Genomic DNA, 23,481 nt, shown 5'->3' with positions numbered 1-23,481 from the left:
GCACTTAATTTGCTATGAACGGAAATTAGAGCTAAGCAGGCTAGATACCCTAGTGTATTACTAATTTTACTGTAGTTCTGACAAAAAAATTCAGTCTCATGAAGAACGTAACTACAGTGCTAGAAGTTTTCAGCCGCGGCATATTTATAAGTAAATAAAAAGCAGTGCTACAAGTTTTTAATTTTGGCATATCTTTGAAAAGGGCAAACCACACACGCAGAGAGAACATAATTTAGTTACCTGGTTGTCAATGACTCTGACTCTCAGGTATTCTTGCTTATACAATGTATCTAACATGGCTTGGAGATACCCTTCAATGTATAGCTGCATTACAACCGAAAGGGTCACTAAAATTTGATGCTTTAATATGCTAGAATAACTATAACATCACAAACACACACTAGTTATGAGATGATAGTAACTGCAGTGCATTGAATTATTCAGCACTAGATGTTTGTGTAACCCCCAAAAACAACAGAAGAGAGAGCACCAACTAAACTGTCACACTGACAACAAGAGCAATAACAGCAGATATGTAACAGAATTAGCAGGAGATGTTCATTGTTAGCCTGACAACAGGCCCTCAGATAGAAATCAGATGCTTCGTCAACAACTATCTTTAAAATTTCCAAGCTCTTCAGAGCCATCTAGCTAGATTCTTTCATCCAAAGGAATTTGGATCCCTGTAGGCCATTTTCTTTGATAGGAAACAGATTATGGTTGATCTTACTTAGATTCCTGTAGGCCATTTATTTGATAAGAAACAGATTATGGTTGATCTAATTAGATTCCTGTAGGCCATATTACAACTTTTAGGCCTACAGAAATGATGAGTCATTGCACCTGAAGTTAATGCCATGTAGTCTATAGCTGATATTTTTTACTCCATCAACAGTTATTTGGTTCACCATTATACAGGTTTTATGCAGTTTATAGTGCGGTTATTCAATGTCGTATAAACTGATTCCTTCCATGATAAAAATCATCCTCTTCCCCTTTTACATGATAGATGAGTCATGAAGATCCAGGGTGAGTGGCAAGTTAGACATGAGTTAAAAGCTCGCTGAGCTGCACCAAAACCATGCCAGTTATGTCAATCAACACTACCATCTCAGCTGAGGTTTTGACCAAACAGTCCGAATATTTCCGGATGGCACATAAAATGGAGCATTGATTTATCCCACTCAAACAGCAGAAATTTGCATCCACCAGCATCTGTTATCTCTAACAGAAAGAAGTTGAAATGGATAAGCGATGCATTGTACCTCATCAACCCCAGGACTTCGATCAAGCCCAATTTTTCGATCAGGGCCACCTTCCATGAAAGCACTCCCCAGTAGCGTAGGTTCCATTGCCAATTTAAGTATTCCTTGATGAAAACCATTCACCTGGAAAGAACACATCAAATTGATTTGGGTGGCAGAGCCAAATTACAATCTGAAATAGTGCCTAACTAGCACTAGATCAAGGTTGGACACTTCGAGTTGGAACTTAGTAGTTATAATATTTGTAATGCTATTAGATAAGATGTTCTTACCATTCCATTTAAACCACTAGCTTCTGCTCCTTTCAGAACCGAGTCTGATATTTCAGTGACAGCAGCAAACAGGATATTTGATCCTGCTGACTTAAACTGCATATGAAACATCCTTTGCAGCGTCATTGACAATTGCAAATCAACCATGAACAAAAAAATTAACAAAAATATATAACTTACAGTTTTCCCTAGATCACCGAAGTATCTTTTTGTTCCAGAAAACTCTTTACCATCAATACACTTACGAATGAGTTTGAAAGTACCTTCATCCAAAAGGTAAGCAGAGACTTTGATAAGGAAACATACATAAATAAATGGGGAAAAGTCATACTTGCCAGTAAATTCCAAGAGACCTGCAGCGAAGATTGTCATGCTAATTTTTCATTATAAAGCGAATTGAACCAGAAAAGCAGCTGATATCATTACTCTCATGAGAGTTGGGTATAAAGTACCGTATAGAAGTCCTGACATCCTATAATCTATTCGCACTGGAATTCAAATGTTCGAGCTGTTTTATGGTTTGAAAACTCTCCTTGATTTAGATTTATTCTAGTTATCATGTTGGATTGGATTAAGTTACAAATTATCTCATTAAACATTAATTCGAAGAACTTTCCATGTCATAGGCGCTCAAGAAAATGGGCAGAGTTAGTAATTCACAATTTTGCCTTGATAGACAAGCTATTTTCACTCGCCTATGCCTAATACGCCACTTCAGTATGATAATGTTGCTAAAAGAGTTTCAGTTTTGACAAGATTTATGGCGTACCGAAACAGCACCCAACACAAGAAGATCATATCTGCTAAGAAGCACACCTTGCCAAGGCATGTTAACCCAAAATAAGAAGACAGTAATATTCAAATAGTCTCCCATTAAACACACAAAGTTTTTCTTAAATTTCACATGAAGTATTTGTTTCCTGGTATTCTGATGCAAAGGCAAATTCAGTAGAGGCTGGAACAAAAGACCCCGTAAAAGCATCACTACATCAAAGGAGATTAGCCACACAAATGCTTGTCCATGGAAGCACAGGTCACGTAACTGAGCAATACTCATCTAAAGTCTAAACATGGATGCACCAAGCAGTAAGCCAAGGATTTCGGAGTTTTCATGGGCATACCAATTGTGAGGCCAGGAAGATTAAGATGGCCAGTAGAAGGATCAAAGAAAACATCGAGAGATGATGAAGCTAAGTCATCAAATATAGAAGCAAAAGCCGGTGGCAGCAAGGGACTTCCCTTTGCAATGTAGACTGCTCTCATTGCATACCTAGAGTGAATGACAATTTTCAGCTACTATTGAGCATTAATTATTGAGAGCATAAGCCAAACAAGTAAACACAGGCTTACCAAGAATAATGTTGGGCACATTTAATTGACAACTCCCGCAAAGTGACCAATGCATGAGTTACAAGGATGCCATTGAGCTCTACAGTCATATTTTTGACGGGAGGTATCTAAAAATGCAGATATCGGAAACAGAATGTTACACCACAGGTAAAATCAAGAACAGACCTTTGCTCAAATAGTAAGTATGAACAACTGTACAGAATTTTAATATTCCCTCATCAATTGACATTATATACTTCCATCCTGGGACAAGTTGACATCATCCTAGTAGTGGCTTCCGCAAGAAATTCACTATATATTCATAATTATTGGAAGCAATTATAGATATAATGACACGAACAGTAAATTAGCTTCATTTTGGTTTTCAACTATCACAAGTTTCAAGAATTCAAATTTGAACTTTAACATGGTGTGTTCTCTCTGAAACTAACTTTTCAACTACTATCTTAATGTGATATACAAGCCATCTTAACATATTAAACTCCATTCCACTCAAATGGTGTCATGTAAAAGGGACAGAGGAAGTACTATGTATCAGACCTTTATAACACTGTGAAGTAAAGATCTTAGTGTCTCTTGAGTGGAGCTATGGTTAGCATAAGATTCCCCCGGAAGAAAGCTTGCCACAACCTTCAGGAACATTACCAGGAAAGAAAATGCGAGTTAATTCTGTGACTTAATTTTCCTCCTCGGTGATAAAACAACTTCCTTGGGGAGGGGGGCATAGTGAAACCAAAGTTCTGTAGACACCTTAACAGGATGGATCTCAAAATGATCAATATAATACTTTTGACTTGGAGTATTTGTATCTCTGAGGGACGTTCTCCAGAAAGGAACAATTCTCATTAATGTCTCTTCATCGAGGTTGAAATCAAGGGGCTGCAAAGAAAAATCAGCGGTATCAAGATGGAACAAACAGGATATGCAAGTATAACAAAAATATGACAGTGAGCCAGTCACACGTCAATTCCCTATAGATCTTGGAACATTATGGTAAAGGCCTTTAAATGTCCCTGCCAAAACAGTTGGAACTTGTACAAGAATATGATAGTTCCAGAAGAGAGATTCATGCAGTATATATGTACAGCACAGTATTACCTGGAGCACAATTGATAAGTGTTGGACATGTTTGACACTAGAACTTGATGCAGCTAGAACAAGTCCAACACGGAGTACACGGTCATTTGTGTCAATATTTTCTATTTGGTGCCTCCGAAGCATTGATGCAAAAGGAGCTCCAACCCACTTAGGCTCCACACTCAGTGACTGCATCATGATTACAGAGACATTAGCAGTTTGAGGTTGAGAATACCATCAGGCAAGTCACTAGAACCAAACTTGGGACAGATGAGAACCACCACAGAAATGAATATAAAGCACCAGAAAAGAAAATTACCTGTACCCTGAGATGGTTGAGCTTGTGCTTTTCAGCAAACACGGCATCAAAGTCTATTCTATTTAGTCTTGCCAGAATGATTGGATTATAGATCAATGCATTGCTCTTATCCTTGTCAACTACATCCTTCAGTAGGTTGAAAGACGAATATGAACATCAGGTAAATGAGCTACTCCCTCCGTTCCAAAATACTTGCCACAATTATCTTTTTAAGAGTCAAACCATATGAACTTTGACGAACATTTTAAAATATAATTTTTCATCATATTTGATATAAGAAAAATTGCAATTTATAGTACTTTTTGTATAGTTTTTAAATATCTAAATTTTAATTTTAAAATATTGAATTAATTTTATCTAATTTAGCTTTGAAATTAGTCAAACTAACTCTAGAGAAGAGAAATATGACAACTATTTTTGGAACAGAGGGAAAATCTTTTAAGCAATTGAGCACAATTAATCAGGCTGCAATAAAATGCCACATGGAAGCCAAGCTGAGTTTGTTATTGGCTATCAAATATACACAAGCTATATGATGAACTATGATGTCAAATTTCTCTCTTCCTTCCCATCTTACTTGATCACAAAGCTGAATCATAGCCCACATTCTTAATGACAAAGGAACATCAGGGAATACCTACAACCAGCAGGATAGTGACCTGAGTTTGCACTATCAGAAGACTAATTGTTCCATAGAAAGGGGTAAGCACTATCCTCATGATCCCGGAACAGTCTTCTTGCTTTCCTTACAGAAAAGAAGCAAATCTTCTTGTCTTTAGAATGCAACTTCTGAATATGCTTAGAGGTTCTGTTTTTTTGACTTCGTGGACATTCACAGACTTCTCTAGATTATATTTACAAGGAGAAGTGATTCTACATCTGTTATGTAGTTATTTCAAATATTAGACAAACACTATGTAACATAGAGTTAGTGTCCCAAATAGATAGTTAGAATTTTGTATATTCTCGTTAAGATACAACACTTGGGCCTAATCCAACCCAAAATGCTAGCTCAAGAAAGGAGGATTGCCCAAATTCATATAAACAGATAACCAGTCCATTCCCCAACCAATGTGAGCCTTTAACCCATTCTAACACCTCCTTCATGCCTAGGCCCAATGGAGCATGGACAATATAACACGGGGGCACAAACGGGGAAGGACTTGGCACTGATACCATGTAATCGGATGAAAGAAGTTGAATAATTCCAATAGGTACGCAATGTCTAAATACAATACATTAGGTGCTAATTAAGGAAAGAAATAAAGAAGGATTCCTACAAATTTGCTACCTAAACGGGGAAGGACTTGGCACTAATACCATGTAATCAGATGGAAGAAGTTATAGTATTCCAATGGGTAAGCTGTAAGCAATGTCTAAATACAATACATTAGGTGTTAATTAAGGAAAGAAATAAAGAAGGATTCCTACAAATTTGCTACCTAAATATGGCTATGTACTTTGCTAAGAATGAACAATGAAGTCTATATACATTCTATAACACTCCCCTCAAGCTGGAGCATACATATTGATCATGCCTAGTTTGAGGGGGAGTGTTACAAATACCATGTAAAGATATAGGGCTTAGGTCTAACTCAACCCCAAGAGCTTAGCTCAAGCAGAGAAGATTGTTCAAGTGTATATAAGCATACCACCAGTTTACCAGAGCTTCTGTAAGAAACATTCATTGTGCATTTACCAGCATCGTCAAAAAGACGGAGTTTCACCATTAGACGTTATTTGGCAACCATTGCATTTGCATTTCTGTGGGTGTTGCACATAATCAAGCACCAAAGAAGATTAGATATTCTTAAGCAAGCAACCAACTAAGAGGCCACATCATCATCAGAAGCTTGCACAGTGCTATGCACCAAACAGAAGTTGGAATCTTTCAATGAATTCTGGTGCCAGCAAGTGCTAACTTCCCTGCTATAAGGGGCTCTTTAAATTCTGGGGGTCAAGTCAGCCTTCCAAAACCACCCCATCCAAGTTCCAGGAGTCTCTGATGGCCGGAAGCTGGGGTTGGAATGAATTTGTCGTCCCCTCTGATGAGATTCTCAACTTTTAGCTATTTTCTAGGATTATAGCCTAAGAGTCGACTGAGGTTGAAACATTACCCAATCAATTTTCCAAATTTCCGGACGATATTTATGAACCTCTAATCAGTTTTTTTTTTCCAGATTTTTCCTTTTCAAGAGCTTTCATCCATTTTTCACCCAATCATTGATCTGAAATCAAGTCTCAACCATCCCCAATGATCTTCCAGCAATTTGGTTATTTTTCCAGAATATTCCCAAGAGTCTTTAGCACTCACAAGCTCTATTTCAATTTGGGGATTCAAGCAGTGAGACAATGGGATGATTTCTTTATCTGATTATATTAACCTCCGTTTGTTTTTATTACAGTTAAGATGTCTAAACATAAGTACACATCTTATTACTAAGACATTGTACCTAAGTTCTGAATATTGAATTAATAAGATCGTTTGTTTTCTCAACTTCAGAAAAGAAAATTTACCTTTCGTTAAAATAATAAATATACGGAGAAGAGAAACTGCAACAGGAGATCGAGAGGGATGATAGAGTTCTCAGATTTCATTGAAGATATGAACTTAATAGACCTTCAGCTGCAAGATGGCAGTTATACTTGGTTCAAGGGGGACAATCAAGACACAGCCTCCAGGATCGACAGATTCTTGCTCTCAGAAGAATGGGATGATTGTTTTAGCAACATAAAAGCAGTCCCCTTTGCAAAGGTTGGCCTCTGATCACATTCCTTTGGTTTTACACGGTGGTTCTTGGAAAAAGAGAAGAACTATTTTAAATTTGAAAACTGGTGGCTTGGGACTGCAGGCTTCAGTGACAGGATCAAAGAGTGGTGGAACTCTTTCAATTTTAAAGGGAGGCCTGACTTTGTGCTATCATGTAATTGAAGGCACTCAAACATAAACTAAAGGAATGGAGCAGAAGTGAGGCTGGCAACCTAGTGATCCATAGAAAACAAACCTTAGAACAAATGGCTGAAATGGATTTGATACTGGAATATAGACCTCTCACAGAAGAAGAATCATCCAAGAAAGCAGCTTTAACCTTAGAATTTGAGGGTCTGATTAAAAATGAAGAAGTTGCGTGGAGGCAGAAGTCAAGGGCCTTATGGCTAAAGGAAGGCGATAGGAACACCAAGTTCTTTCATAAAGTTGCAAACACTCATAAAAGGTTCAATTACATAGACCAACTTATGGTACAAGGCGAATTAACCGAGAAGTCTACAAGAATAGAAAGTGCCATTATTGACTTCTACCAAAAGTTGTATTCAGAGACCACTCACTAGAGACCTACCAGCATGCTCAATAATTGTCCCACTCTTTCAGTGGAAGACAAGGTGAGATTGCAGGAAAACTTCACTGAGGAGGAAGTCTTAAGGTGTTTGAAATTGTGGGCAGGAGATAAAGCTCCTTGTCCAGATGGTTTCTCCATGGGTTTCGAGATTGTGAAATTGGACATTATGAATGCCTTTCATAACTTCCATGAGCAGGAAATTTTTGAAAGAAGCTTCATTGCAACATTCATAACTCTTATCCCTAAGAAGAAAGGTGCTAAGGAATTAAGAGATTATAGGCCTATTAGCTTGATAGGAAACATCTACAAATTATTCTCTTAAGTGACAGAGAGGCTGAAATGAGTGATTTGCAGTTTTAGTGGCAAATGAAGCAATAGACTCAAGAGTGCAACAAAAGAAACCTGGTATCCTATGCAAACTAGATTGAGAAAAGCATATGATCATGTAAACTTGGAGTACTTGCTATGTATGCTGAAGAAGTTGGGTTTTGGGAAAAAATGGATACACTGGATCAGATTTTGTATATCCACTGTTAGTTATTCTGTGTTAATTAACGGATCACTTTCTGGCTTCTTCAAGGCTCAGAGGGGTCTCAGGCAAGGAGATCCTTTGTCTCCTTTTTTTGTTTATCATTGCCATGGAAGGACTGAACATTATGTTCAAAACAACTAATTTGTATGGATGGATATAGGGTTTTGAGGTAGCTAGGGCAGGGAGTAGTGATAGCCTAGAGGTGACTCATTTGCAATATGCTGATGACATCCTCATATTTTGTGATGCTGATAGAAACCAATTGAGACATCTCAAAATACTCCTAGTGCTCTTTGAAGACATCTCAGGCCTTCATTAACTGGGGTAAGAGCTTCCTTTACCCCATTAGTGATGTTCCCCACATGAACCTATTGGCATCTATTCTAGGAGGAAAGGTAGGGTCTTTGCCAACCATTTATCTAGGAATGCCTTTGGGGCCAAGTCAAAGTCTATTGAGATTTGGGATACTGTTATTGAGAAATGTGAAAAGAAATTGGCAAGATGGAAGACCCAATACTTGTCAAGAGGAGGTAGACTGACTTTGATCAACTTAGTCCTTGATTCACTTCCAACATTCATGATGTCATTGTTTCCCATTCCAGCAGGGGTCATCAAGAGATTGGATAGAATCAGAAGGAACTTCATATGGCATGGTGACAAAGAGAGGAAAGGCTATCATATGGTCAAGTGAAACTCAGTCATTTGTGGAAAAAAGTAGGGTGGCTTGAGTATCAAGAACCTGAAAATCCAAAGTAAAGCTCTAATAATGAAGTGGTTGTGGAAGTTCACTAAAGAAAACCACCTATTGTGGGGAAGACTGATTAAAGCCAAATATGAACAAAAGGATAGCTGGATGACCAAGGAGGTCAATACACCATATGAGGCCAGCCTATGAAGGTCTATCAGAGTCCTCTGGAGTGAGTTGAAAACCCAATCAAGAATCAAAGTGGCAAATGGAAACAAAACTAGTTTTTGGAATGAGGTTGGAATCATGGAACGGGTCTTTCCGGATATCTTCAACCTAGTCCTTCACCAACAAAAAACTATAGCTGACATGTGGACATCTGACGGGTGGAGCTTGAATTTTAGAAGACATTTCAATGATTGGAAGGTTCAAAGAGTGGCTGATTTTCTCAGCAAACTCGATCAATTTCCTAGGGTTCAAGCTGATTAAGATCATTTATGGTGGCAGGGCAACTTCAACGACATTTTTAAGGTCAATGCTGCCTACAAAATAATGAACCAGTCCAACCACCAGATAGCAAACTGGTCATGGAAGCAGATTTGGAGGATAAAAGTTCCCCACAAGGTATCAATTTTTGTATGTTTACTAGCAAAGGAGGCCACTCTAACAGTGGACAACTTGATGAGCAGAGGTATGAAACTGTGCTCAAGATGCTTCTTGTGTAAAAAAACAGCTGAGACATTTAACCATCTATTTTTGCATTGTCCATACACATCTCATTTGTGGAGAATCATCCTAAACCTTAAGGGTATAGCATGGACAATGCCAGGCAAGATAACAACGGCTCTTAGCAGCTGGGAAGGAACATGTTCACATGCTAAGGATAGGACGGTGTTCTGAAAGGCGCTCGCCTTCTTGCCAAAGGTGAGGTGAGGCGAGGTGAAAGGCAACATCGCGAGGCGAGGTGAAAGGCATCGCCTTTTCAGTTTTTCTTTTTAAAAGGGTCTGATTTAATAATTAAAAGGCAAAATTAGGGTTGTTTTGGGTGTTTTTGCAAACCTGGGCTCCTCTTCTTTCTATTGCGACCTACGCTCTTCTTCTCCTCTTCCTCGCGAGTCGCAACTCTCTGGCCTTCGAGAGGACAAGACCTTTGCGATTGCTGCTCGGTACATAAGTTCTTCTTCTCTTTTTTTTTTCTTCAGTTCTTGTTTTCTTCTTCTTCTTCTTCTGTTCCTCTCCTCTTCTTCTGTTTTTTCTGTCCTTCTTCTCTTTTTCTCTTCTTCTTCTTCTCTACTCTGTTTTTCAGTGGTAGTGGCACAGTGCTCTGTTTTTTTTAAAATTTTCAAGCTACTGTTGAACAGTGAACTGACTGCCTATATTTTTTAAAAAATTCTATCCTTCTATATTTATTTCTTCCCTACTCAATTTAGTTTTATACTAAATTAATATAGTATTGCTTGTCAATTGTCTTATGAATTATTGAGTCATTCAAGTTCTGGACTTTTATTATCTACTATTAGTTTTTGAATTGAAATATTTGCTAATATATGTTCTTGCTATTGAGATTTTGGATATTTATATATGTAGTTAATATTTTAAATTTTTGGTATTAGTTGACGCCTTAATTCAAAAAGGCGAGCGCCTCGCCTCAGGCCCTTGTCGCCTTTTGTCGTCTTTCGCCGTCCAAAACACTGGGATAGGAGTGGATGGAGAATGTCCTAGCTTGTATCTAGTGGACAATTTGGAAGGAGAGGAATTCCAGATGTTTTGAGAGCTTAGAGAATGATGTGCAGAAGATCAAATTGAACTTCATCTTCTTCTTTTTTTGAGAATTGGTAAACATTGTATTCTTCAGCATGGGGACCTTTAGAAAATCAGAAAAGAACAAAAAGCATAATACTTACAAGGATCCTAAGAATTCTAAAAGTTGATCTGAATCCTCTAATCCTATCTCTTTACAACAAAAATATAGAGATACAATGCAATTCCATTTAACCTTGTGAATGGAATTGGATATATCTTCAAAATTTCTACTATTCCTCTCCTTTCTCCTGATCCAACAACTAAGTAAATTAGCTGTATGTTCGGGCATAGTTCATTTCACTTCTGAAAAGTTGAGAAACATGGACCATATTTGTGCTGTGAAAGTACAATGTAAGAATAGGTGACTGTTAGTTTCCCCTGTCTTCCCACATAAAGAGCACCACGGAAGTATGATCTTTCTTTTCTTCCTCAAGACTTCATGTGTCAAGCATGCCTTTCTAATGACCAACCAAGTAAAGCATTTAACTTTTGTTGGTGCTACAGTCCTCCAGATATTTTTCCATGAATTTCGGTATCTGCTACTTTGTGAGTTGCACTCCTTTTTATATGCCGTGCCACCTGCGAAGATCCCATCCTTACTGTGTGACCATCTAACAACATCATTGGCAGTATTGGTGTCTGCAAAATCCCCCACTTCCTCCAACAATTTGGCTACTCTCTCTATTTCCCAATCATTTAGAAGTCTTCTGAAATTGAGATTCCAACCTTGTACTGTCCAGCAATCACTGATCATTGCCTCAGAATTGGTGCACAAAATAAATAGATCAGGAAACAGGTCTTATAAGGGGTTTGTTTGATCCATACATCCACCAGAATCTAGTTCTCCTTCCATCCCCGACCTTGATATGTAAATTTTCTTCTAACTTGGGCTATAAGTTTCTAATAGCTCTCCAAATCCCCGCTCCATAAGCATCCGTGCTTATGTTACTACACCAGAATCCATCCTCCCCATATTTACATTTAATCAAATCTTTCCACAAAGCTTGCCTCTCCTCAGTGTATCTCCACAACCATTTCATCAAAAGACTGTTGTTATGCTCCCTCAAATCTCGAATGCCCAAGCCACCTTTATCTTTTCTAAGCAAAACTGTCGCCCACTTGACCAAATTGCATCCTTTGTTCTCTTTGCAACCATGCCAAAGGAAATCTCTCCTAAGTTTGTCCAATAACTTCATCTTACTGCTACGTTTTTGGTGTAATCAGATTTACTCTAATGATATCGTGTCTATCATAGATGTTCTAGATTCTTTATAGCTAGAGAGGGAAGACACTAGAGCTCTATTGTAAATATGGTCTCAGTACTAGCCAAGTACTGTTTTGATCCCTGATATGACACAAAGTTCCTGATTCAAAAATAAAATAAAATATAGAATTCAAATAAATTAAACAATAATTGTTATATCCACAAAATACTAGAGAAAATATTAATTAACATGGTGTTGTATGATTGTTTCTTTAAGGAACCACACTCTAAAAGCCAGTGATGGTGGTGGTCAGTAATGATGTTTTGGCTAGTGGTGGTCGTTGTTGGAGGAGTGTTGATATTGCATGCCTACAAGAAACTAAATGGACAGGGATAAACACTAGAGAGATAGTAACACATGTTTAATTAAATTATGATATTGTGGGGTAAAAAGAATAGGAATGGAGTGGGAATTATTGTAGAACCAGGACTAAACGATAAAGTGATAGGGTAAAGCGAGTTCCCATTAAGTCTTACATGGAAAAATGAAACAATCAATATTATCAGTGCATACGCTCTACAAATAGGATTAGATACGGAAGCTAAAACTAAATTTTGGGAAAATATAACACCCTGGTTCAAGGGATTCCAGGCAACCAATATATCTTCACTAGTGGAGATCTAAATGGTCACGGGGGTAAAGATACTCATGGTTTAGACGAAGCACTATATAGAACTGGAAATGAGGAAGGAAAAGCTATCCTACAGTTCGCTTTAGCTTTGATTTAGAAGAAGCTAACACATGTTAAAGAAAGATATTCCCACAAAAACGCATACCCAATGTAATCCACAAGTGGAGTCTGGGGAACATTGACAATTAGATTTGTCCCAAGTACGATGGGACAGAACCTCATGTACGGACTGTAAAGTTGTACCAGGAGAAGTGTTGACTACCAACCTAGACCACCCAACATAGGTTGGCGGTTTTGGGTGTAAAGTGTAAGGGTAGAGTGAGAAAGAAGAAAGCTTACAAGCAATTGAAAATTCAGTGGCCGGCATTAAATTTTTCTAACCAGTTACCAATTTCAAGAAAAACTACGGAAGAAGGGAGTATTTGACTTAGAGGGGAATGTGAACATACCATGGAAGATGATACACCATTACATTTCATCACAGGAAAGAAAATGAATAAGATTGATCTCAAGAAACAGAAGACAAGTAACCTCTAGTCTGATATTACTAAAAAAAATGTCCATTTCCTAAGTGCAAAACCTCCTCAACAAGAAAGTCAGTTTGGATGTCTATGCAGATGACCCATTCTTAAGGGAAATTTCCAATGGAAGGGAACATACTATTTTCATTGTATAACTTATTCAAGATTAGCCAACTAGGTATTAATTTTTCCAGAGAAAATCAATTCACTCAAGCACATTGAAACTGTTAGTTTGAAATAATCAAACAGCTATATGAAAAATGGTTAAGGACACAATGATGGCAAAAAACCAAAATAATTATATACTTACTTGCTTTGCACGTTCCAGTAATTGAATTGCAAAACAGGAGATTCTTAGCTGCATCTTTGTGCAGGAATGGAATGAAGTGTCCCTTCTTCGTCTATCAGAAAACTCACAAATTCTCAGAACCCTAGTCAAGCCCTCTGCATATACTTCATAACCTAGCTTATTGATCTCCATGCCAGTTAATTGCCGAAACCAATTTTTCTTTGGATCTTCTGGCTTCTTTTCCAGAGGTAAATGAAGCCCTAAACCTCTCTGTTGCTTAATTCTGTAAAATGGTTTCCATTCACGCACTTTATCCAAGTTTATTTCACGTTGTAGATGTACAGCTGCAAGATAAAAACTACCAAAATGGGATTATACCGTCATACTAAGTTGGAAAAAAAAATGCATGCACATGTGAACAAGACAAGTACTTCCCAGCACAAATGGTAAAAACAGTACCTCCAATCAAACAGAAAGCACAGCTGATTCTTTTTTTTTTTTTTTAAAACAATACATACACAAGTGAACAAGACACGCACTTCCCATCATAAAAGGTAAAAACAGTACCTCCAGTTCAACAGAGAGCACAACTGATTCTTCATTTTCCTAGATATAATTTTTAAGCAAGGAAATGGTCCATATAGACGATATTAACTAGTGAGGATTAAGGCTCAGTTGTCGCTGCGACTGTTGCACTAAAATTCCTTTTGATCTGGTTAGAGACTTCAATGGTAGTGTAAGGATAAGTGTGAGCATTAGCAAACGTCTGGTTATGTTGCCTTAAACGACATATTGTTAAGCATAGCAACAACCTGGCCTAAATTGGATGAAATGAATGTGGAGGATGCATATATAGGTGATCCTAACTAGTTTGGGACTAAGACATATTAGTTGATTTTTATTGATATATTACCATACCTTTTCACAGAAATGTATCATCTTTAAATAAAACTTTGAAATTCAATTTTTAATGTGAATTCTGTGAAAACACTGCTTTATAACTTGACTAATCAAATAATTTTCCCCCCCTTTTAACAGCAAAAACTTTTGGATTAGATGGTTCACGCTATTCAAAATCAATGCATAAAATACAACAGACTAATCTTAACTGAAAAAAGGAGACTAAAATAATGAGTGTGCATCATTAATATATGCAATTAAACTTATTTAGAATCTGTTCTAGTAGAAGTTTTAAGAAGTCGACAGCTACCGCCAATCTGGACAACAAGCTTATGGTCAAGTCTCAGGTCATCCCAGACATAGCCAGCACTACTTCCAGATGCCAAAACTTCCGGCTCTGGTAAACCCTGCAGGTTCACCAAGATATAGGAACACAATAAGAGTTAATTGCCTGAGAACAATACGTTGCAACTTGCAAGGTCAAAGCATTGGAAACAATGAAAACATATGCAAAACCTTCTGATAATATGTAATAGAAGTATTTTCCAAGTGGTTCTCAATCCGGTAAGGCAGGTCTATATTTGCTGGCCAACAGAAGCGTAATACAATTGTAGGACCATCTTCAACCACATGAACAGTGGCAAATTCACAGATGTCTGAGTTATGCTGTGTTGCAAGATCTGATTGTTGAACAGAATCAGACGACTTCTTGAATTTAAGAAAAAATCGTCCAAGTGAAGCAATACAAACTGGTCCTGACCAGGAGAAATTGGCCTTATTTGGTTGAAATTGAACAAAAAATGATGAGTCATTATGGGATTTTGCATGTTTTTTGAGGAAATTCTCTAAGAAGGGGTTTCTTTTCATTGTTGTTATCTCATTTCTACTCCTCAAAGTTAATGCTGTTCTCTGTTTACTGTTGAGTGTAACAACTGTGTCAGTGCCATCCTCCTAAGACAAAAATGGATTTAGTCCTCAACTCTATCAGTTTAACACAGCAAGTGAAAGCTAGGATCAAAAAACTAAAACAAAGACTAACCTCCACGAAACATTGACGGACAGTGATGATTTCGTCTGACTCATTTAGTATGACATATCTGGGATACATTGATACAACCTGCAGTGGAACTACTTTGCTAGCAGATGGTTTCAAAGAGACTCCTAACTTCGTAACAGTTTTGGAACCATATTCTCCTTCCACTTCAAGGTTCAACCCTGTAAGGCCTGATAAAACATCCAAGTTCAAGGGTGCTTTGGAAGCTCTCTCATCCAAGAGTGTGATGTGCACCTTGTGGCATCTAGTAATGGTAAGCAGGAATCATGCAGGGTCAAAAACTGTTATGTCAAAACCGCTGATAGATGGAAAAGGAGAGACAATATGGACTCAATAAAACTAGTAAAAATAATTTACTTGCTGAGCCATGATTTTATTGATCTGGGAGGAAGATAAGATCCTAATTCTGGAGACACTAGGGAAGCAATATTTTCCCCGGCATGCCTGGATATAATAGTATCACTCAGCAAAGAACAAAACTGAGTCAAACGAAAAAATTACAAATCATCTTGGATTGAAGATTACCTAGAAACAAGCTTATGATTTGCAGGAAAACAAAATAAGGGAAATTCGGTATTATTCTCCAAGGTGTAAGAAGTAAAAACAGCAGCCTGCACACACAGAGGCAAATTTAACACCTAGCCGTAAGGTAATAATCAGCTCAGTAGGAACATTACCTCCAATATCCCTCTTAGTCCACGAGATAATCTCAGTAATGCAAAATACTTCCCATTGTCAAAATCTAATTCGATATCCAAAAACTGAACTTTAGTTTTGCGCTTCTGCAGCCTTCTCGCACTGTCACTACTATTGATTGGTTTGCAGCTTGTACCAAATGAAGTTAAGGTAACAGTGAAATAAATTGCAGCAGGATTTGCATGTAAGTTGACAGCCGACCCAGAGTGAATAGTAGCCTCATTGCATATGCAGTCAACACTATTAGTAGATGGCAGACCTGTACAAAAGCAGTAGTCAGTAATAAAATGCATCAACTAACATTTGAACCATATTTGATTTGCTATCACCTGTATCATTGAGTTTCACATGAATCTCCATATCTAAGAAGTTGGTGAAGCGAACAGTAGGAAGCAGAAATATTTCTTTCTGCTCTTGCAAGGCAACTGGTGGATTTTTATCTACACGCACATATCCAAAGTTATCTGGATATATGATAGGTACGTCTTTCCCAATGCTTTCGACCAGAAAATGAATGTTTGCAACTCGTCCATCCTCTGACACAATAGCACAATGTGCCGTACTTAAGGAATATTTGATTGGTTGGAAAGAAAATGCTTTCCGCACTTGGTAAGTTAGTTTATCAAATATCCCAGATAGTCTAACAGGCTTTCCACCTCTAAGATCATCTGACCAGCAAGCTGATGGGTTCTCAAAATTTGTCAAGACATCTGTAACTTCAGGTCTAAAAGAAAGAAGGAAGTTACCTGCAAATTAATTTCCAACATCATGAATTTCCTTGGTAGGAGCATATTCAGAGATTAAGGGGCATCAATAGCTGGCTTGAATAAACAAGTGCTATCAGCTGTAACAGAACATCAACTATGTCCATTCTATGTTGCTCGGACTCTTCAAAAATGTCAATGGTTGTGTGTCGGATTCTTCAAAAGTAGTGTGTTTTTGGAGAATCCGGCTCGCATTCAGCATCGAAAGTGAAGAGTTCATGCAACATAGGTTCAAACTAAGTACAATAGTAAGAAAATTTGACATTGCACATTTACTACAGGGGAAGACAGAAATATAGTATTTTATGACGGGATCAACTGAGTCTTAGCAGATTTCTGTATTTGTTTTTATGAGAAACTGAGTTTTTAACATCATAACCTCTGAAGCACCTTTAATCTCTCTGTTAAACCATCAGATCTGTCATGGTTTCCAAAAGCAATTGAGCCCTTAACAAAGTTTTAGGTAATTAGCTAATAAGAACTAAACATAATAGGAGTCATTTGCAATATCAGTGTTATGAAAAGACATCCCTTTGTTGCTTAAAGCAATGAAGCAATGCGAAGCAAGGAGTTATCGCCTCATGAGTGAAGCCATGTGTTCAAACAATGATGCGCAAGTGATCCAATTGAGAAGTGTTTGGTCCTTTGACTAGAGTTGGGTAAAATTTCCCTTATCGTACTTAGATGTTAAACTCGGTCTTCCCCGATCTTTTTTCTTTTTGTACCAATCCTGAGGCTAAAATTGCTGAGATTTGGTCCCCTCAGGGATGGAACCTCACTTTCGAAGTGGATAGAATTGCTGAACTGCTACTCAAATTGGGTGAATTCACGGGCCTTACTACAGAAGCAGATAGTATAAGATGGAAACATAACTCTGATGGTAAGCTCTCTGTACGTAGACTGTATAAGAGAGAGGTCATGACTCACTCTGGGGGAATTCTTGGTCCATGGAAACAAATATGGAAGGGCAACACCCCAACCAAGGTGAAATGCCTTCACCTGGTTGGTCATCAGAAGGGCATGTCTCACTCAGGAAAAACTCAAGAAAAGAGGCTTCCAGATTGTTTCCAGATGTTTTCTTTTGTCATGAGAAGGAAGAAACTAACAGCCACTTATTCCTACACTGTAGGGTTACTGGCCAGGTGTGGCGCATGGTTCTCAGCATTTCTCAAGAGCCCTGGGTGATGCCAGAACATACTACTGATCTTCTGAGCTGCTGGATGAGGAGGGGCGGGGGGAGCAAGACCCAAAAAAGATGGTGGTCTATAGTACCTACTTGTGTCTGTTGGGCTATTTGGAGAGAGAAACCTTAGGTGTCATGAGAATATTACTAACTCTATTCAGAAAGTTAAAGAAAATTGCATTAACATGCTGTTTTTTTGGTGTAAAGAAGATGGTATAGAAGAAGTAGAATAGTTGGTAGATTTCCTAGGATCTATGTAATTATGGTTTTAGATTGTAACTTTTTGGAGGTAGCCAGCATACCCTTAATGCTGAAGAATACAACTTTAACTTTATCAAAAAAAGGTGGCGCTTTCCCTTCTCACTTTTTGCTTCAAGCCTCAGAGACGTTGTCGCTTTTTTGTGCTTTTCGCTTTAAGAGACACAGAAATACTTAGGTACCACTCAGCAAATTTTTATCTCAGACTTCCCTTTTCTGCATTTAAAATTCCCAAATCTTCTTACATCAGAACAGAGCACAAATTATATACTTGTAATAAGACAGCATGAATTTATTAAGGCTTAACTAAGAATATGTTAATCTTTTTGGGCCATGTGTCACATACCATAGATCTAGTGTTCCCTGCCAAAGGAAGACACATAATTAAGCAAAGGTCATATACACACGGTAAATTTGTTCCAAGAATATATTCAAGCAAAATGATGAGCTGATATAAAGTCTAGTATCGAACAACTGAATTCTAGCTCCTGCTACCACTCTATGTGCCTTGAACAGCTTCTAGAATCTGATACAAAATTCATTCTTAGGCTTAAGTTCTTCTACAGAAGTGTCATGCACAGAGCCAATAGCTCAGGTTAATCTCGATTACTCGAAGTAAAAAACCGTCCAGATTACAATCAAACTTTTGAGGGTTGTATATCTTTGTTTTGTGATGAAAAGCTTGGTTATTTTCACCTATTTTAAGTCTGTATTGTTCTCATTCAATTTCAAGGGTTTCTAAAATTCCAGTTAAGAACTTTTATGGACAAATTTTCAGAATTTTCAATTTACAGAAACTATCAAAGATAGCAGATTTTATCCCTATTGAGGAGTCTAGACAAGATATCCCTTGTCTTATAAGAGCCTGTTTGGATTAGCTTTTGACTTACGACTTATAAGCCAAAAGCCATAAAGTTAAAATTTCTAACTTACGGTTTTTGGCTTATTTTTGTTATTTTGACTTAAAAACAAGTGCCTATTGAACCGAGGGTCTTCTGAAAACAGCCTCTCCACCTTCCTGAGGTAGTGGTAAGAACTATGTATACTCTATCCTCCCAGACCCTACCTAGTCGGATTTCTATGGGTATGTTGTTGTTGGCTTAAAAACAAGTGCTTATAAGCACTTTTTTATTTTACCCAAACGCTACAAAAGTGTTCAAAAGCTATTTTGTTTAAAAACACCTCAAATAAGCCAATCTAAATAGGCTCTAAATAGGAGTGTTTTTTTTTTTGGAAGAGTCTAAATAGGAGTTGAAAGGTAAATTTTTGACATCCGAATCAATTCCATAAAGTTCTTTTTCTCATAGGCAGGCAATTTCCATATCAAAACATGAAAGGGGGAAATATGCTTGAAACATACCAACACTCAAAGAATTCAGTGTCTTCTTCCGTCCCCCAGAGAGATTTATGGCACTAAAGGCTGTCATAGAATCGTCGATTGTGTCCCCCGCCTCAAGCCTCACAGAAGCATAATCAATTTCCTTATGCTGAGGACGTTGAAAACGCAGCTCCATTGGGAATTTGGTGTCATTATGTATCCTAAGTAATGGAGACACGACAATTGACAAGTAATCCTACAAACATCGAGAAAGAGGAATGAAAACTAATAAATTAAGTCAAGTTTGGATTTCCATCTTAAAAAGGAACAGCAGAGATACCTCAGTCCCGGGTGAAACTTCAGCCACAAGAAATGGACCAGGGTAAGTTTTTGACTCTGATTTGTAGCGGAAAAAGCAAATAACGTCAGTAAGCTAAAGTTAGAAATCATTGAATATGTACAAAGAACTGGAAGTCAATCGGTATAGGTGATGTCAGCTAGTCCAAAATCCAAGTCTTAAAAGTTCATGATATCTCTAGATACGATATATATATATATATATATATATATATTTTAAAAGAACAAGTTGAGGAAGAGCAGCCTGAAGCACCTTGCAGAGATACGATACGTGGTCTCCATGCAAATGACTGGGTTTCCAATAGCGAAAGATGAAGTAGAGAAGTAGAAAGTAATCCTCGCTCTATAAGCTGGATAGAGAAAAATGATGCCTCCGGAGGTCGATTTGCCAAAGCCATGTGCCTTACAGACAAAGAGTTAGGCTCCTCACATGATGAGCACACAGGTTAATCCAAATAGAATGTGCTTGCACAAAGGCAAATATACCAATGAAAACACCATTATTAACTTTTCAAAACAAAAAAAAGGAAAATTGTGAAGGATATTATGTACTATAAGCCCAGGACAGTGGAGCTTACTCAGTATAAATCTGATACGCAATTGAAAATGTCAGCGGCGAGATAAAAAAACATATTCCAAACATACACATACATCATGCCTTTTCTGTTTCATAATCTGGCATTATCTTGTACTGAGCAAGGGTGAAATATGGATGCGAGTTGCGAAGCTAGGCACAAGATTGGGGGCAGGTGTATAACTATCAAGCATAGCAGAAGCACAATGGCCACACACTACAAAAAACTGATTGCATGTCTTCTGTGGAAGAAGCTGAGTGAAATAGAGGAAGTGCAACAGGGTTAGGTTGCTCGAGTAAATGTGAATTTCACTGATCTAGAAGATTATATCGAGATAAAAGAAAGAGAAGGAATTCAAATGAAAAACAACTTTGTTTTTCTAAAATTGCACAAAGGGAAACTACAACATTCACAATCATTTAAATGGCATATGATAATTAAACTCCCACCTGATTCTGCTGTGACAGGTCAAGTTTTATAGTTTAAATTGTTCTTCTTTTTTTTCAATGACCAATAGGTCAAATTCTATCTTTTTACTGTATGGAGTAAACTTTACCATTTCAAAAAAAATAAAAATCAGTAGGTTCAGTTCTGTAGTTTAAACGCTGTTGATTGACTCTCCAAGGTAGGTACTGAGCAGAATCATAGCAGCGGATGTTTCAAGTAATCAAGCAGAACAATTGTAAACTATGGGAAGCACCTCAAGAAAATGGTAGTGGCGTGTCTTCCTGCAACTGATACATCTTGATTATCGTAGAACTGACAAACAAGGGTTAAGCCTGACTGGTTTTCAACCTGAAAATGTTAAAACTCATCAGATTGCATATGAAACACTAGAAGACTTATAGTCTCTGCATGACCTTTCTCGTGAATGGACAAATACAAGCTTCAAAAGGTCTCACGTCCAATTCTCAGTCTTTGATTAACTCACGAAACTAACAGCAGGATTTCATGCAACAGTTCAAAAGGTCCACAAGGTGCACCTGAGCATTACATTTTAACAATCATGCAAAATAAAGATTGGCTGGTTATTGAGTTTGTGATGATGATTCTAACAGAAGATTCTACTTTCTAAACAGCAGTTTCTATTTCCCAAGAGTTGTGATGATGATTCTAACAGAAGATTCTAATTTCTAAACATCAGTTCCTATTTCCCAAGAATTGTGATGATGATTCTAACAGAAGATTCTAATTTCTAATCAGTTCCTATTTCCCAAGAAGTGTCTATTCACATCCCCACTATTTTTCACATTCTTCATTGTGAAGAAAAACCTAATAACACAGTAATAAAAAAAAAGAGGCAATTGTTACAAATTAAATACCCGAAGGATGACAGATTACTGATGGAGGAAGTTCTGAGATGTTTCATGGCTGAAGACATCATCCATAACAAGGGACTGAAAATCAAAGCTTATTCTAACCAATGTAAAGTTGCATATATGAATCACAGATCTGACTCATATATTAGGTAAGTTGATAAGTTGAGTCATATTCCACAGGTAAAATTTAAGTCCCACTTTGTAGTCGGCCTATCATTCAAGGCCTAACTGCTTCAAGCATTTAAATTGAGATGCATCATACTGAGCATTTTTATTTACAGGAGAATTACAGCCCATACCTATTCAGTCATCTAGTTTACAAGATTTTTCCCAATTACTCCTTTATTACCATTTGGCCAGATTTCTGTAAAATCCTAGTCCCCAAACCCTTTAGCATCTTTTTCTATTCTCTCCTTGAGGCGGTGGGGAATCGCCACGCCACAGACTACCACTTCACCACCCTTTGCCATACTATCTCCGCTGGTCAGACATCACCGCCACCAGCCGGCAACCTCCATTCACATTCAAATAACACCAATTGAATCGTCTGCTTCTCCTTTACCATGATCCATAATTCAAAACTCACCCCCATTTCTACGACTTTCAGAATATCCAAAATTCTTACTTTTTTCCTACTCAAATTTTTGATGCTACGCTCTTTTTTTTTTTTTTGATGACAAGGGAAACCCGCAGCCGCTACCCTTTGGGTGCGCACAGGGTAAAACCCTCGCTCCTATGCAATAGCTCGCAAACCACATAGGAGAGGTAACCCGCACTAGGCAAGCCCGGTGCGACGAGCTCGACCCAGAAGGCAAATCCCTTGCTTTCGCTGGCAAGGGGTTTCGAACTTGAGACCTCCAACATGGAAGTCCCAAGCCCAAACCACTGGGCCACCCCGAAGGGTAATGCTACGCTCTTTACCAGACAAAACCTACATAAATCAATAGCTCTTGGACTGATCTATCATTTGGCATTGGTTTCAGTACGGAATTCTGGCAACCAATTTTTCCGATGAATCGGTGGCAACCACCCAAAATCTCCAGTCTCGTTACTTAACTATCTCAAGCCACTGAACATGTGGCGTCGAGTTTGCTTCAGTGCTTGCCAGATTTAGGCATATCAACTGAACGTAGCACAACACCCCAAGTCCGGTGGTTTCCTTCGGATATTCCGTTGGTTAACTGTGTTTATACATGGTTATGCAAAGCATATACATTATTTATACACTAATATACATTTTGTACATTATATATACAGTGTATATGTTATGTATAATACTGTATAAGGATGTATATGTAATATATATAATGTATAATATGGACTTTTATACATCATGTTATACAAATCTTTAAAATGAAAAATATAAAAATGAAAAGGGTTCTATGTAGCTCGGGGAAGAAGGTGAAAAACATAACATTAAAATAGATTTGGCTTCATAAAATTCTATGAAAGCATATGTTGGCTATATTTACAGCCATAACTCAAGCCAGATGCAGCATATTTCCTGCTAAAGTGGGTCCACAAAGTTATGTGCATTATTGGTCCAACCACCAATTAATTAACTGTGTCAAAACATTTTACAAGGGGGAAAGAGAATGCTGCTACTTTCAGGAAGTATCCAGCCCCTTTCTTTTCTCAATTACTACCAAGTACCAAGCAATGTACTTTTGACTAGTGTTTTAGATGTGAAGCTGATTTAGCTAATGCTTG

The 23,481-nt window shown here is 37.7% G+C and overlaps 1 protein-coding gene across 2 annotated transcripts in view; it reads right to left on the bottom strand.

Moving 5' to 3' along the window:
- The window catches only part of LOC125810757 (uncharacterized), a 40,875-nt gene that overhangs the window by 947 nt on the left and 16,447 nt on the right, over window positions 1–23,481 (bottom strand). Inside the window, exons 13-34 of one of the 2 annotated variants that reach the window (XM_049490241.1) lie at window positions 21,153–21,247; window positions 20,131–20,279; window positions 19,861–19,916; window positions 19,563–19,776; window positions 16,327–16,743; window positions 15,979–16,256; window positions 15,827–15,912; window positions 15,659–15,745; window positions 15,287–15,545; window positions 14,764–15,198; window positions 14,558–14,654; window positions 13,369–13,691; window positions 4,284–4,409; window positions 3,986–4,153; window positions 3,638–3,766; window positions 3,428–3,517; window positions 2,888–2,994; window positions 2,659–2,807; window positions 1,718–1,800; window positions 1,538–1,633; window positions 1,266–1,388; window positions 241–324 (exon numbers count right to left, since the gene is read on the bottom strand). In XM_049490241.1, coding sequence (XP_049346198.1) covers window positions 241–324; window positions 1,266–1,388; window positions 1,538–1,633; window positions 1,718–1,800; window positions 2,659–2,807; window positions 2,888–2,994; window positions 3,428–3,517; window positions 3,638–3,766; window positions 3,986–4,153; window positions 4,284–4,409; window positions 13,369–13,691; window positions 14,558–14,654; window positions 14,764–15,198; window positions 15,287–15,545; window positions 15,659–15,745; window positions 15,827–15,912; window positions 15,979–16,256; window positions 16,327–16,743; window positions 19,563–19,776; window positions 19,861–19,916; window positions 20,131–20,279; window positions 21,153–21,247 — 3,651 coding nt within the window. Of the gene's footprint in view, window positions 1–240; window positions 325–1,265; window positions 1,389–1,537; window positions 1,634–1,717; window positions 1,801–2,658; window positions 2,808–2,887; window positions 2,995–3,427; window positions 3,518–3,637; window positions 3,767–3,985; window positions 4,154–4,283; window positions 4,460–13,368; window positions 13,692–14,557; window positions 14,655–14,763; window positions 15,199–15,286; window positions 15,546–15,658; window positions 15,746–15,826; window positions 15,913–15,978; window positions 16,257–16,326; window positions 16,744–19,562; window positions 19,777–19,860; window positions 19,917–20,130; window positions 20,280–21,152; window positions 21,248–23,481 lie in introns of those variants that run through there. The other variant, XM_049490242.1, reaches the window with a different exon arrangement.

The sequence above is a fragment of the Solanum verrucosum genome, unplaced genomic scaffold, assembly GCF_900185275.1.
Source record: "Solanum verrucosum unplaced genomic scaffold, falcon-dt-bn FXZP01000032.1, whole genome shotgun sequence".
Classification (NCBI taxonomy): domain Eukaryota; kingdom Viridiplantae; phylum Streptophyta; class Magnoliopsida; order Solanales; family Solanaceae; genus Solanum; species Solanum verrucosum.
The sequence above is the reverse complement of the archived record's forward strand: the minus strand, read 5'-3'. Positions and strand labels throughout refer to the sequence as shown.